This window comes from Cotesia typhae, unplaced genomic scaffold, assembly GCF_013202065.1.
Source record: "Cotesia typhae breed Kobodo isofemale line unplaced genomic scaffold, CoteBio_Ctyphae contig_28, whole genome shotgun sequence".
In the NCBI taxonomy this organism is placed as follows: domain Eukaryota; kingdom Metazoa; phylum Arthropoda; class Insecta; order Hymenoptera; family Braconidae; genus Cotesia; species Cotesia typhae.
The window spans coordinates 240,699-257,445 of record NW_027423736.1 but is presented as its reverse complement, the minus strand read 5'-3'; the positions used below and the strand labels follow the sequence as shown (position 1 = coordinate 257,445).

The following is a 16,747-nucleotide window of genomic DNA, read 5'->3' as shown; positions in this document are numbered from 1 at the left end:
TTCTAGGTAGGAAAGAATTTTCTATCCACACGCTATCTGCTGGAATTAATTGATACCTAACATATTTTAGTTTACGAATTTACAGTTAGAATCTTTGAGTGTTCTTAGTTTCTAATAGGTGGCATGTGGTTAGAAAATTCTTTCCTACCTAGAAAGTTGACTTTAATATTTGATAGTCCAAATTAAATACCGATTGGATTTACTCATTGAGTAATATCTGTTTCCAACAGCAAGTGCACTTCATTTGCTGTTGATGTTTTGACTTGCTCAACTATGAGTGATTTGATGCCCATCAAAGTATTTTCGTGATGAAAATATTATTTAAAAAAAATTTTTTTAAAACATGCATTAATTTTTTTTTATAGTTTTATTTAATTCTGATAAGTAATTTTTTTGAAAAGAAATATTTTCTTCTTTTCCTGTAAAACTGAACTAGTCTTATCAAGTCTTAATAACTCTTTGAGAAATTCTGAAAATGCAGGGAAAATTTGACTTTTGAAGAGTATTGCAGAGTTTTGAAGACTTATTAAGTCTTTCCTTCACTTAGTTAGGGATGTGAAGAATTTCGAAAAGTCTTATTCAGAGTTATAAAGACTTGTCAAGAGTTTTTTCAGAGAATTATTTCCACAAGGGTTTACAGGGCTATACAAATTTAAGTCAAAAAAAGCGTTTGTTATTAATTAAATTAAATAATTTTCATATAAGTTATTGTTATATTTTATTCGAACAATTAATATTATTTTTAAGGATTATTCTTTAAATTACTTCCATTCACTCAACATTAAAGTTATTGTTAGAACCCTAGATAGTCTAGAGACTGTCAGTAATAATAGTTCTAGTTTTGAGTAACCACTTTTATAATTAAATTTTGTTACACTTGTTGTGTAAAAGGAAGAAAGAATAACTTCTTCTTAACCAAAATTTTTGGAAAAATTCAAGTTATTATTTTCGAGATTCGATTAATTTTACCACACATTTGTTGTTCTTCAAAATTGAAAACTCTCCATTAATTATTTTAATAAGTTAACGTTATTAACAGTTGAAAATTTCAATCATAGCATAGTTTTATAAAAAAAAGAATTTTTCGCAATTTAAAAAAAAAATTTTTTTTTAAATTTACATTTATATAGTAAATTTTTTTTTTATTTTGTTTATAACTCGGAGTATTGACCATTGTCTTAATTTTCATAACTGATCAATAATTGCAAATTTGTTTTTTTTTAAATGTGCTGTTGGTTTTGCTGATAGGTTTTGATGCGTAATAGATGGGTTATAGCGCGGAATCTCAGTAATCGTCGATGATCTTCGCCCTTTCCGTTCATATTTGTGAAAAGTGCAGAAAAAAGTGCCGAGTCCCAATCCACATGTTTTTAAGTAAATAAAGGTTGGTCGCTTTATAAGAGAATCAAGTTCCGATTCATGGATTTCAGTTACAGTTATTATATTTTCACATCGTTCTTTAAGGTAAGGTTGATATAGCATTAAGCGTTCAGCCCAACTTTTATCTTCTACATCTTCTCCATTGCATTCTAAAACATCAAATATGAACACACACATACCTCGTACAAATACTATTAACGAAGATTTTTCTCCTTTTTTTGACATAAGCTGAACAGCTTCTTCAGATTCATAATAGTGAATACTTTTCGTATTTCTCTTATACATATGATATTTAAGTATATGTAACGCCTTTAAATTATTATTAAGATTAAATGGGAGAGGATATTTTCTATAAATTACTCGTTCAATATCAACTTTTAAAATTTCGAATAGTTGCATATAATCTTTGTCAGTGATCATTTGTCGCAATCGCATTTCGTAAACGAGTTGCTCATGTCGCAAGCGACTAAATTTAGTGATGTAAGGAATTAAGTAATCTCGTAGAATTGAACAACATGACTTTGCATAATCATCATTTTGTATATACATAAATAGAACAGACACCAATGCACATGGAGAAATTTCGAAAATTAGTTTAAATAAAAAATTCATTGCAACAGTAGAATGACTCATAACTGTACGCATGTCTTTAGACACTTTCTTTCTACGGTTTATGAAAAAAAACTTATTACCAAATTCATGGTATGAATTAAACAGTTGATTGATCAAAGGGACAGCTATTTTTTTTAGCAACAAATAATCAATATTTCCATTTTTCATAATAGAGTCAGAATTTTCATAAGCTACATTTGGTGATCGATAAACATAACTAATAAGTCGAAGAGTTCCAATAATAAGCTGTTTATAGCTGATTGAATTAGCCATAAGAAGTGAAGAATCATCAGTATTTTCTTCCGCCAAATTATCTTCTTCATGAAACACATGTGATTCACTTAAGTTTGACGCAGTTTGGTTATTGAGATTGTCTTTTTTATCTGTTGCGTCTAAGAGAATTTTTTTACCTAAATTTATTGATGTCTCGCCTTGAATATGACTATCATTTTCGATATTCGATATTTTAGAAGTGATTTTCTTCAATTCATCTAAATCATCATAATTATCTGATTCTTTAGTTAAATCATTTTTTCGTTTTCTCTTTCCCTTTTTTAATCTCTGAGCAACAGTTTTAAGTTTCATGGATAAAATATCGATTGATTTATGAATAGTAGGTAATATGTGAGAATTAAATCGTTCTTGATCAAAAAATGATTCCATGTTGATAACATATATTGCGCAGCTATTAGATGTCTTGAATCACAACCTATAAAAATATCGAGAAATTTATCGTTATTAAAGTGAGAGAACATGAAAAAAAATTGGAAAACGTTTGACCCTGCAGGCAATCTTTGGAACTTCCCACTATGTACACGACACTCGAAAAATTGTTTATTCTGAAGTTTTAAGCTTTTCGAGCTCAAAATTCTAGTGGTTGTTGAGAACATACTTTTTTGAAAATTTTTCATTGCCATATCTACCGAACAAATTAATCGTTTTGAATAGAACTTGCAACATTTACCTCAGTTTTTCAAGGACAAAAAGAATAATTATTATCTGCCAAAAGATTCAACGTAAAGTTTTGAAGTTGTATTAAAAAAAAAAAATTAGGAAAACGGTTGACCCTACAGGTCATCCCTGCAACTTCCCGCTGGTTCCATATTTAAGCGCTCAAAATTGCACTCATTACGTTTTTGAGCTCAGGGAAGCTTCCTAGGACCTCAAAACGTTGAAAATCATTGATTTTCCTAGCGGGAAGTTGAAAAACATTTTTTGTAAGTTTTATTTTTGAGAGTTCTCAAAGTCTACTGGTCCAAATTGATTCAAATAGCATTGAAAATCAAAGTTTGTTGAAACCCTTTCAAACGGTGTCAAGTAAGACATAATGACATTCTTGTAGAAGTAATTATAATTGCTTCTTAGTATCTCAAAACATGAAGTTTTGAGAAAAACTCAATTTTTGACAACCGGGATAAAACCAATAACTTTCCGATTTTCTGAAAGTAACCAAGTATCTTAGTGGAAAGTTAAAAAATAAAAACAAGTTTTGTAAAAAAATGTTTGTGTTCAATGAATGAATGGACTACTTAAAATGCGATTTGTTGTAACTGAAAGAGCTTGGCTAATCCTAATTTCTTAGAAATTGGATTGGATATCAAAAATCTGGAAAATAAAATTTAATTGAAAATTTTTTTTTACATAATCTGCATTGAAACTCCGAGTTTAAATGACTGTTGAGCCACCCGAAACTAATCAATTTCAGACGAATGTAACTGTTGCCGGACAGAAGCCGATCGCCTTTGGCTCGGAAGATAATTTTACTGGTGAGTGGAAATTTTCTAGTTTTTTTCTCTCGGTGTGTGATATACTAGTAAGCTTTCTGCTGAAAAAATGAACAATTTTCGGAAAATCGAGAAGTGATTCGGTTACGATACGGTTTTCATAAATCGAGTTCTCATGAGAATTCCATAATTTGAGGTCTTTAGACTATACCTATAAGGATATCTTTCCGTTGGAGTGTGTCGTTGTGGGTGTGTGTGTTTTTGTGTGTATGTCTGTGTATTAAGCTCTTATAACGTTCGACCGGCTTGGACGATTTAAACTCGGCTTGTGGCATTCCGAAGGGTTTTATCAAACTCAGTTCTCTTAAGAACCCAAAACAAGTCAGCCCGAAAAATTTTGAAAAATCTTAAAAGTAAAATTTTCATAATTTTTTTTTTTTTAATAACTTTTAAGCCACCCAGAGAAGAAAAATAAGACTGATTACTATTAGAACAGTACTAAGTAGTGTTTTAGAAAAAAATAAGGTTAAAATGTTCGAGAAAGTACAAGTTATGTTGAAACTACAGGCTACGGCCTGAACATTACTAAGTCATGCGTTGACACTAACCAATCGTGTGTCACATAACCCATTCTACTGTCTGTGAACATTTCTTCAAAATACTAATGAGTACTGTACGAAACAGTTACCATTAATATTTATCTTTCTTCACTAGAAAATTATATATGCGCGCGTCTGAATATATTATTGAATTGCATACATTTTCATGCTTAAGATGTATTCAGCCAATCACGTTACGAATAATTTGATGTTACTAACATTTCATTTCAATTTTATTATGGAATACGCTTTAAAAATCGTTTCAATAATTAAGTCAAGTGTTAACCATAAAAAGTAACGTCGATTGCTGCTTGAATCATTTTATAAGTAAGTAATAATCTGTTTTTGCTTAAAAATTATGCTAAATGTTACATATTGCATAACCAGTAAATAGTTGTTGAAAAAACAGCTCAAAAAGATAAAAAAATTTTTTAAATTATAAATTTAAGCTCGAACAGACTAAATTTAGTATCAGGAAACTTTTTGAGCGTTTTAAACTTGGCTGTGACAAGAAGCTTCGGTGAAGGTCTGCACACTGATAAAAGAATGTTTTCATTCCAGAAAAATATTCTTGCTTCAAGAAAATTGATCGGAAAAAACTAGTTGTCTTATTGTGAGAAATTCTTGATTTCATGTATCCATGAGTTTTCATGAGATCTCGAGGTTTTAAGGCCACAGAAAACCTGACTACTCCCGCGATGGTGTCCATGTGACTTGTGTGTGTATATGTGTGTGTGTGTGTGTAAACCTCTCGTAACTTTTGAACGACTTGACCGATTTCATCGCGGTTGGTGGCATTCAAAAGGACTTCGCTAAACTTAGATTACCTGTGAGTTGAAACCAATTCGGACCGGTAGATGTCGAGAAAATGCAAAAAAAGGAAAAGAAAAAGTTTTTTTTTTTAATTTTTTTAAAATATCTCCTAATTGGCTGAACCGATCAGCCAATCAACCGATCAACTCAAAAATCATATTTTTGAGTTCTTCGAGTTCAAAAACGTAATAAGCGAAATTTTGAGCGCTTAATTACGAAAGTAGCGGGAAGTTGCAGGGATGGCCTTCGGGGTCAACCGTTCCCGTAATTGTTTTTTTTTTGTTTACCAGTGCCATAAATTTACCGTAAAAGTGAAATAATCCACAAATTTGCAATAAGCTTAACTTCAATCTTGAATAACTTTCGGAGGATTGAATTTTTCAAAAAATGATAAGAAACTTGTTTTATTCAGCGTTAAATTTCCTCCAAGATCATTGATTGTTCATTGGATGGAGTTGGTTCAATTAAGAGAAATGAAAATCCAAACTTTCTAGAAATTTTTTTTCCGTGTTAATTAAATAAAAATTCAAAAAATTCAGTTCGCGACCTCTAAATATTGATATGAAGGGCTCAAATTTTGACTGAATTTTTATTTTGGTATCTTCTAACGAAATTTCAAGAACTTTTGGAAAAAAAAAATTAGTTAATTTTTTTGGCACACCCTAATATATATATATATATATATATATATATATATATATATATATATATATATATATATATATATATATATATATATAATTGGAATTTTGAGTTCTGCTTTTAACAGGACTTGTGCTTGGGCATTTCCTAACATATTTTAAGCGTAAGAGATTTATTTGATTTTCAGAGAATTTTTTAACAGGAGTTTTGTTTGGGCATTTCCCCTGAAATTTCAAAATTTAGCCAGAAGTGCCCAATTAAATCTGCTATTAAAAATTCTATGAAAATCAAATAAATTCTCTCCCCCCAAAATATCTCAGGAAATGCCCAAACACAGCGCCTATTAAAAGCGGAACTAAAAATTCCAATTTCAATAGGTCCATCACGGAAGTTACATTTTGGCATACCTTAATATATATGTAATATAACGCACGCCTTGTAGACACGATAACTCCCACAATTCTCAATAAATCTTCATGAAACTTGGTAGACTTATTCTACAGGTAATTATCTTGAAATAGTTCAAAAAAGAACTAAATTAATCAAATAGTTTAGAAACGTCAACTATTTGGAATTTTCGAAAATGTAAAAAATCACGTGTTTGATGACTTTACTAGGAAACAACTTTTTCTTAAAAAGTAATAGTTCGTTTTTCTCCATTTCATTTTAAAATTCATAAAATTTTGTTTTATTAAACCTATAGTAAATTTTGTTTTCGACAATTACAACAATAACTTAAAAAGCTGTATTTCATCTAAATCAGTTTCGGACAAGCATACAATACAACGGGACTTGTGAACACGATAACTCCCATAGTTCCTAATGAATCTTCATGAAACTTGGTAGACTTATTCTGTAGACGATTAGCTTGAATTATCTCAAGTGGGTTTTCGTTGTCGAAGGAAAACCAAAAAAAGTGTTGTTTTAGAATTACTTTGAAATTCCTTGTTTGATCAATTTAAACTCAAAGATCCTCTATGAAGCTTCAAAAATTGCGTCGTATCCTTTCGACTGAGTGAAAATCTGTTCATTCATTCAAAAGTTATTGTGGTTGGAAGATTCAAAAAATTGTGTTTTATTAAGCCTCTGTTAGACTTTTGAGCCCGGAGAGCTCAAAATGACACAAAGATTATATTTTTGAGCGCGATAAGCTCAAAAACGTAATTAGTGCAATTTTGAGCGCTTAACTATGGAATTAGCGGGAATTTGCGAGGGTGGCCTTTAGGGTCAACCGTATTCCTATTTTTTTTAAGTACATTAAATATTAAAAATATTAGCCTAAACCTTGTTGATTTAAATGAAGTGCATTCTTTTTGCAATATTATTCTTTCAATTGTACCTAGTGGAAACCAGTAAAGATTCTGTGTTTTTGAGTAACAAAAAATCGAACTATACCTTAAAGATTTCTTGTTCTTACACTGATGAAAATGCAATTCAATTTATGATGAAAGATTTAAAAATTTTTAGATTGCTTTCAAGATAACTGTGTGTATCTATAAAGCTTTAACTTTTTTTTTGCGCAAAGACACTGATAAAAAATACACTTTAGAGTAATTAGACATTTGTCAAACTCTATATACTCAGCACGATGAACAAAAGTTGTATTAACCGTAGATAGTATGAGTCCTTTTCTTTATTGTCACTATCATGTCAAACTGATAACATGACAAAACAGTATTAGATCTATCGAATGGAATGTATAGGCTGATAAAAAATAAGGACACGTATCCTATAATAAGTCAAGTTCACTATTAAAACAGCACGGTGAATCAACTAAAAATAATTGTAATACGATCTAACGTGTAAATTAATTCATGTAGGGTTATACTAGAAGTGAAGATCATAATTATTAGCAGTATTAGTAACGAAATTCAATCAGCGGAAGTTACTACTTGATGGATGTAAGTTTAAAATTTAAACGATAAATAATGAATACTTAGAATTCATGTCTATGATACGTTTTAAAGAAAAAATTTGAGCGTTTAAGTATAGTATGAGCGGAAAGTTGCAGGGATAGCTTTTAGGATCAACCGTTTTCCTAATTTTTAGCAGATTTCATACAAATCTAACTATTGTAGCCATATTCACTTTTAAAAAATTTAACCATTTTTTTACTCAATTTGTCGAGCTGAGTCAGAAAATGTAGTTCGTTCAGAAGTTTACATTGGTTTTACCCCGTTTTGCGAAAATCGAGTTTTCATCAGATCTTAACATTTTGAGGTATTAGGAAGCTGTCCTGACTATTCTCGCGATGGTGTCCGTGTGTGTGTATGTGTGTCTGTGTGTCTGCGCACGCGCGCGCGCGCACGCGTGTGTGTGTGTGTGTGTGTGTGTGTAAACCTCTTATAACTTTTGAACGGTTGAACCGATTTCATCGCGGACCGATAGATTTTGAGAAATTTGGAGAAATCTCAAAAAAAATTTTTTCAGAAGTGGTTTTTTTGGAATAACTTTTGAACGGCTCAACCGATCGATTTCAAAAACTAATCAGCTCTCAACTTTGAAAAACCACGTAGATCGCCGCCAATCCAGTCAAAATCGGTTAATTCGTTCGAGAGACATCGTGAACGAAAGAAAACCGGAAAAAGGTTTTTTTTCGGAATTACTTCGAAATTTATAGTTTGATCGATCATAACTTAGAAATTCTTTATGAGGCTTAAAAAACTGCGTAGAATGCCGCCAACCGCGTAAAAATCGGTTCATTCATTCAAAAGTTATTGCGGTTTAAAAATCCGAAAAATAGTGTTCTATGAAACTTCTATCAGACTTTTAAACTCAAAGAGCGTAAAAGCATAGAAAAGGTATCTTTTTGAGCTTGAAGAGCTCAAAAAAACGGCCATGTATTAACGGAATTAGCGGGAAGTGGCAGAGATGGCCTTTAGGGTCAACCGTTTTCCTAATTTTGTTCACAGTTTTCATATTGTTATTGGTATACTCTAAATATGTATCAATTAAAATTATATACGAAATAATCAGCAAAAGTTTGAATTTCCCCGGGAAAAAATGAATTTGCCTAATCATATATATTTATATATAATTAGACCTGAAAATTGGCCAGATCTAATCATATATAATTATATACCATTAGTTCTATAAAAATAAAAAGAATTAAGTGTGCGTGGGGATCGAACCGAGGACCTGACGCTTATGAGATTAACATGCTACTTTTTTTTTTTTTTTTTAAAGAAGTTTATTTTCATTCAAATCTTACATCTAGTTACATTAATAGAAAATTAACTTAAAAAAATATTATAAGTATTGGGTGTGGTTGAAGGTTGTCCCGGTGTTGGCCCTCTCTTCATGCGGATTCTTTATGCTCTAGGCATTTTTGTGTTAACGAAAGCAGTACAGAGTTTGTTATTATAGTATTTATCTACTATGTAGTATCAGTTAATAAAAATTTAAGCAGTGGAAAATTACAATTTTTCGATAATAAAAACCACGCAAATATCTCTAATAAAGTTTTGTCCTTACCTACTAATTGATAAGCTATATACAATATTTACAAACAAGAATGAGTCTGATTATCAGACCAAGGCTTCGTGGTTGGCTTTCCGGCGATGCTGGAGTATGTCTATGTAAGGTGAGTTAGCGTTTAGCCACCAGTATTTCTCAAAGTTGAAACGGTGAAAGTCCATTGAGTCCCGTGAGGGAATGGCTGTCGAGTGAGTGAAGTTGGGCTTCATTTTGCTGGGAGTATCCAGCTGTATACTGATACGCTTGTCAGCTTTATTTCTGGTCCAGTGATAGATTATGGGGATGTTGTTACCATCTTGGATCATACCTTTGGCGTCGAAGTATATGAATGCTTGAGGAGGAATACATCCTGATTTATTACCACGTTCAATGGCATTATTGTCTACTACAGCAAGGTTCTGGATCAGGTTGTTGTTGATCTTCTTAAGATTGGAGAATTAATCACGGACGAGCTTGATGATGAAGTTATCAATCCGGAGAATGTTGGCCACTTCGTATAGAACTTCATTACTGATATATTTATGGTATCTTGATTCGCTTGATCTATAGAGTCCAGTGCAAGCTCTTAGACAGCGTCTCTAAAAGGCTCGGAGTTTTTTTGTCGTGGTCGGATTGGAGTTCCACCAGATGGGGGCAGCGTAAGTAAGTATGGGTCTCACAAGAAGTTGGTAGCAGATTATTTTGGCTTTCCTGGTGAGATGTTTGCAATGAAAGATTCTGCTGTTGGCTCTGAAAGCTCTTAAAGCTTTCTCGAGTTGAATGTCGAGGTGTGATTTATATTTGAGGGTGTAGTCAAGATGGACACCGAGATACCTTACGCAGTCTTTTCTGGGTACTAAAACTGGGGTATTGGTGTCTGGTTGAGTCATTGTGATTTGCAAATCTTTCAGGCCTTTTTTTATTGATGAGGCAAGATGTAACCGAATGCGGCGAAACAGAATGACTTCGCATTTGGCTGGATTTACCCGGAGGTTCCATAGGGCATAATGACGAGTTAGATCATCGGCCGCAGTTTGGAGCTCATTTTGGAGTGTGGACACTGAAGGGCCAGACAGATAGATAATTGAGTCATCAGCGAAGGCTATTGATCTCAGAGTGTAAGGGATCATCTCAGTTGTTTGGTTCATCGGAGATGAGTTGACGATTGATGCTGTTCAGATGTTGAATAGTATTGGTGAGTTGACCGTTCCTTGCTGGAGCCATTCTAGCATCTGAAAGACTGGAGATGATATGTTTATACCGTCCCAGGTTACAAATGATTTGTCACTAATCATCGCTAGGATCATGCAAATCAGCCATTTATCAAATTTGTAGTTTATGCATTTATATAATAGTCCGTTTGTCCAGCCAGAGTAGAAGGCTTTCTCAAGATCAATTAGCAGAGCTGCTGTATGCTGGATGAGTTTTAGGGGATGAGAGACATCTGACATAAGTTTATTGATGGCGTGTGTCGTCGAGTGTTGATGTCGGAAACCGAACTGATTATCGGGGATCACCTCGTTGTCAGTGCAAGCTTTTACGATGCGTTTATTTAGTATTATTTCAAATACTTGGCTGATACTGAGCGTTAGGCTAATCGGACGGTAACTAGCTGGGTCTTAAGGGTTTTTTCCTTTTTTATAGATCGGTAACACTTTTGCTCGCTTCCAGCTGATGGGGAAGTAATATCTATTTAGAGCATTATTGAAAAGAATTGTGTAGCTATTGATGATTGATGCTGGTAGGTGTTTGAGCACTATAGGTGGTATGTCGTCGAGACCGCTGGAAACTTTGTTGGGAAGTTTTTTTAGGACATTTGTTACTTCCGCTGGTACGCAGAAAAGGTTATCGCCAGATGCTTGCGGGTTATCAGGATTTGTAGAAGGATTTTCGTCGTCAAAGATGGTATTAGAGCAGTTGTTTGCTTTAAATTCATGAACTTCTTGTCTGATGGTTTCCGCTGTGGCGTCTACCGTTTCTGTAGTCTCTGTTCCGATGTTCAAGCACCTGGGAAAGTTAATGCATTCAAAGTGGGCCCCAATTATGTTTAATTTGTCATGAGGAGTTGAAAAAGATAAAAGATCGCCATTTGAAGTGGCGTTTTTTATATCACAATTGCTCTGATCAATTAATGGGTCGTCTTTTTTTAACTTGATGTCTGGGATATTTGTTGTTTTAGCTGGTCTCAGCATTCTATTGATTTTGGGAAAGAAAGAATGAGCTTTACGGTGGTCGATTTGCTTAAGTAGATTTGCCCAATAGCTGGTAGCCGATTTAATGAATTCTTGATGTATTTGGTTTTTTAATTCTTCGATTGCTTTCTTAGTTTCAGCAGTTTTCTGTGAGTTTGAGTTTATCACAGTAAGCTTGTGATAGGTCATGAGTAGTTTGTTTTTATCTTTTTGCAGCTTTTTTATTTTAGAATTGACGTAGTTGTCAATGTCCGTGAGATAGTTTTCGATTTCGTTGATCGTGAGTGTCTGGTTAGAAGGTACTGTTGATGTGTAGCGAGAGTTTAAGTCTTTGGTGAATTTTTGCCATTTTGTCGATTTGTATCTGTATCGGTGTTTCTCATTTTTGCCAAACAGCGAGTTAACCCGATTATTATCGATGGTGATTTGAAGCAAGATAGCATCATGATCACGGTCGTAATGCAGACATTTCAACTTCTTGTTGTTGATTGTGGATACGTTTATACGCGCGTCTACAATGCCGATATCTAAATAGGAGTTAGCTGGCTTGAAGGTGGGATACGCAGGTGGGTAAATTACGGCCTTATATTTTACTGCATTTTAATCGATCCAGCGTTTGAACAGCAGGCCACGTTGGTTGTTAGTTGAGTCACCCCAGTCTTTGTTGCAGATGTTGAGATCGCCAGCTATTACGTAATAGATATTCGGATCGGTAGCTCCAATTCCTTCTAATAACGCGTTCAGCTCATCTAGGAATAAGCTTTTGTTATCATTTGTAGCATAGGCACTGATGACAAATAGATGAGAACAATTCTTGAGTTGAAGTTTTATGATGGTGAATTCCAGGATAGCGTTTGAGGAGGAGCTTGGGAAGAAGATTTTTTCATAATCAAGGTTTCGTTTCACTATAATAGCAGTTCCTCGGCCTTGGATTGCTCCAGGTCTGTCGGTTCTGAAGATGTTGTAGTTTTTAAACTCGAGAGAGTGCTTAGGATTTAACTTGGTTTCGCTCAGTAGGACGATGTCGTGTTCATGTGAGTCTAATAGAGTTTGTAGCTCAAATCTCTTCCTGTTGTAAATTATAGAGTTAACATTAATAGCTATAATTTTGAGAGAGTTAAGGTGCGTACTTGATGTACTACTTATCTTGTTTGTTGGGCTGGAGGGAGCCATTACTCCCAGCATGCGTAGATTTCGGCGATGTGAGCAGAATTCTCTGCTACCTGCTTGAAGAGTTGGCTGAGGTGGGTCTGGACCATGTTCAAAATATCATTTTTGAATGATTCTAGCCAATTTTGGAGTTGAAAAGTGTCCGGAGGCTGCTGATCCATTTGGGCGTGTTCACTTGGTTGATGATTGCGTCGTGGGAGCTGAGGGAAGCTCAGGTGGTAATTAGCGGCGATGTCAGCGAATGAATTTTGCGTGTTGACTAATCTTGCTGAGTAGTTTCTTTGATTGTTTTTATTAGTATTAGAGTGACTGTTGTGGATTAAAGTAGCATTCTTGTAGTATAAACAGCCTTTGTAGTTGGCTGGGTGACCTTTTTGTTTGCAATTAGTGCACGTCATATTTTCATTGGGCATTACTTTGGTAATCGTGCAGGCATTGGGGAGATGGTTCTCTCCGCATTTGACACAACGAGGCGTACAGTTGCAGTTTTTACTAGAGTAGCCGAATCTTTGGCATTTATAACATTGGTAGAAACCTCTTTTGCGGGATATTTGTCATTTGATATTTTACGCTAGTAGGCGTTTCGTATTAGTCAGTTCGATGGTTCGACTGTCGCTAAAAACTTGTACAATAAAGAAGTAATTATTTTCATCCTTCTTATCGTAGACAATTTTTGTTACTTTTGTTATTTTTGCATGCTGGAGATTAAGTGCTAGAAGTTCATCTTTAACATACTTTTCGTAGTAACCGCCCGATATGCCTTTCAGCACCAGGTTTTTTGGTCTGAGGTGTTTGGGGGTGTACGAGTACGATTGGCAGTCTGGGATGGTTGCTATTGCAACTTTCATTTGTTCAAACACTTCTATTGTTTGCGTTGATATTGTTATGTTGTCTTTTTCAGTTTGTTTGAGTACGAAGTCATTTTTATTTATTCCATTAGCTGTTGCTGTTTCGACTATTTTTTTGATAGTTGTGCCTCCTACGAAGATAGGAGGTGGCCTGATGTTTTTAGGTGTTGTGCGTTCACTGGCTGCAGTTGCAGGGAGCTGATTCGAAGGTGGTTGTGTTGATTTTGGTGAGGTCGCCGTAGGACTGCGTCTGCCTGACTTCTGAGACATGTTGTCATCAAGAACTTTCATTTCATGGACATCATTTGGCAGTTCAGAAAACTGGTTGCTTGTGCTGGCGTCTGGGGCGATGAGGGAGCCTGGTAAATTTTTTGTTTTGATTGTTTTACTGGGTGTAATCCAGTCCGAAGCGTCTCGCGTGCCTACCAATGCATTGCTGTGAGCCGACTGAGGTCTTGACTTTGACAGGTTAGGTGACACGTCTCGTATAGGTTTAGGTTTAAGTATGTTTCGAACCATCTTATCAAGAGTAGAGGAATTTACCTGCTTGGAGGAACTCTTCGTTACTGCGTTGGGTTTTTTAGCGAGAGACGCTAGCTCGTCTGTGCTCTGCTCATTTTTTCTTTTGCCCATGCTAGGGGCCATTTTGAGGTTAGCCGCTCCGGGCACCTAGTTTATTTTGATTCGGCGTCGAATAAAACAGTTATTGGGATTTTCTTATGTGCTAGATTATGTGAGAGAAATAATCCTCGTCTTTATAGTAGTAATATTATATGAAGTATTGTGATAATAAAATGAATGACACTAATGTTGACAGGATGCATATGCACTCTGCCGCAGCTTTAGTGAGACTAGACTAGCACGCTACCTGTTTACCTACGAGACTTACTTGAAGAGCAAAGTTTGTAATAACTACAAGTAATATAAATCGTATACGTAATCGATTTTTGTAAGTTAAGTTAATTAATACAGTTCCATTATTTCATCCACAAAATACTACAGTTTAAAAGATTATTAATCAGTGGAGTAGCAGACTCTGAGATAAAAACAGAGAATGTTTTATAGTAATCACAAAATATTCACTGGAATAAAAAAAGTTATATACAATTGTGTATGATTTATAACTAGTTATATATGATTTCTGTATAGTTACACTGATAGAAGGATTTGTTTATATTTAATGAGCTTTATTAACTGTTAATAAGTGATTTTTTAACATCATGGTATTTAAGAAATATTTATAACCAGTTAATAAATTGTTTATTAAATACGATTTATTAAATGTCAATAAGTATTTGTTAACAATTTATGCATACAAATTACAAATTACAAATAGAAACCATGTATGCACCTATAGAGGTGTGACAATAACACCTGTACATAGGCCTGGTAAAATTAGTTTATTATAATTACATACTTATCTATAATTAATAATTAATAATATCATTTAATATGAAAATCGTATAAAGAAAATATTTTAAATATAAGTGTCAGCAATCCACTCAGTTATTTTCTTTTTGTTTGATTTATTTTCAATATTTAATAATTTTAGACTCAGTGGTAACATGTTGTAGTACATAGTTGCTATATATTTCGAATCTTTATAAGATATATTTTTATTAATCTTTGGTAACTGTAACATTTTATTTCTAGTCCTATCTTTGTATTCTTTAAATAGCTCTCTACATTCATGATAATGATAACATAATGACTCAGAGATAAATTTCTTTTTAATATACAGTACGGGTGCTCTCTCTTTTTTATCACATAAATAATTAATTAATTTATCTTGTATTTTTATTAAGGATTTTGTAACATTCTTATAACTACCTCCCCAAGCAATAATTCCATAGTTGACTATACTATTGAATAATGCATAATAAATTGTTTTTAGAGCTTTCTTGTTCATTATATTTTTAAACTTTGAGAATATAAATAAAAAATATCTAGTTTTTTTTATAACTTCTTTGATATGTGTAACCTATCTCATGTGGCTATCAAAATATATACCTAAGTATTTACAATTATCAGTTCTGTTAATAGTTTTGTCATAGATTTTTAATTCAAAACTTTCTGGGATACTATTTTTATAAGAGCCATAAGTTATATAATTTGTTTTTTCAACATTTAGGGTTAAAAAATTTTTACACAACCAGTTCCCTATCATAGTTAATTGTACATTCATTTGTGATTGAGCTTCTGCCCAAGATTTACCTACACCCTTGACTATTGTATCATCTGCATAAGCTGCTAAACAGTTTTCTGGTATTTCCTTAAAAATATCATTTACATATAAAAGAAAAAGCAGTGGTCCCAAGATTGTACCTTGAGGCACCCCTATTCTGACTTTACAAGATTTACTTTTTACCCCGTTAACTAACTACTTGATATCTGTTACTAAGGTAGTCACGAATTAGGTCAACAGCGACTCCTCTGATTCCATATCTATATAATTTATCCAGTAATAAAACATGATCTACTGTATCAAAAGCTTTCGCTAAGTCGAGAAAAGCTATCACTGTTGGATTATTTTTATCAATATTAGAGTATATAAAACTAGAAATTGCTACAATTGCATCCTTAGTGCCTTTTTTTAAGAAACGATACTGGTTTCTCGAAATAATTTTTGAGTCTGTTATAAAGTTATAAATTCGTTGATGAATAATTTTTTCAAAAATTTTTGCTATATTAGGTATTAATGAAATTGGTCGATAGTTATTAATTTTATGTTTATCTTCTGATTTATGAACTGGTATTATTTCCGCACATTTTAGTCCATTTAGCCATTTTCCAGTCGTAATACTGTTGTTAAAAATAAATTCTAATGGTTTACTAATAGATTTACTAACAATTTTTAAGATTTTAGTGTTAATTCCATCAACTCCCCCAGCTTTATCTTTTAGATTTTTGATTACTTTTTCAATTTCTTGTTTATCAGTTGGTTTAACAAACATTGACTTGACATTATTTTCTATATTATTTACTAAATTGTTATCTGTTTTTTTTATTTTAGCCACTAAATCTATACCCACATTACTAAAGTAATTAACAAAAACATCAGCGATTTCCTCAGAGTTTGTGTTCTTTACATCACGTTCGATTAAGTAGTCTATATCTTTAGGTGCCTTTACATTTTTACCTAATTTATGATTTACATAATTCCATAAGTCCTTACTACAATTAGATTTACTATTTATTGAATTACTCTCATAATTACACTTAGCAATTTTTATGACTTTGTCCAATTTTTTGCAGTAAGTATTGTATTTTTTTTTTTTTAGATCTTTGTTGTCTATATTTTTTTTCAATTT

At 33.1% G+C, this 16,747-nt stretch overlaps 2 protein-coding genes across 4 annotated transcripts in view; one reads left to right on the top strand and one right to left on the bottom strand.

Moving 5' to 3' along the window:
* Window positions 1-400: 400 nt before the first annotated feature.
* Window positions 401-16,747, bottom strand: part of LOC141525893 (uncharacterized) — a 56,264-nt gene continuing 39,917 nt past the window's right edge. Inside the window, exons 1-2 of one of the 3 annotated variants that reach the window (XM_074240583.1) lie at window positions 7,166-7,287; window positions 401-2,701 (exon numbers count right to left, since the gene is read on the bottom strand). In XM_074240583.1, coding sequence (XP_074096684.1) covers window positions 1,186-2,655 — 1,470 coding nt within the window. In that variant the 5' untranslated portion in view covers window positions 2,656-2,701; window positions 7,166-7,287 and the 3' untranslated portion in view covers window positions 401-1,185. Of the gene's footprint in view, window positions 2,702-7,054; window positions 7,288-16,747 lie in introns of those variants that run through there. The other 2 variants (XM_074240584.1, XM_074240585.1) reach the window with 2 other exon arrangements.
* Window positions 7,529-16,747, top strand: part of LOC141525929 (uncharacterized) — a 37,694-nt gene continuing 28,475 nt past the window's right edge. Inside the window, exon 1 of the mRNA XM_074240632.1 lies at window positions 7,529-7,671. Coding sequence (XP_074096733.1) covers window positions 7,666-7,671 — 6 coding nt within the window. The 5' untranslated portion in view covers window positions 7,529-7,665. The remainder of the gene's footprint in view (window positions 7,672-16,747) is intronic.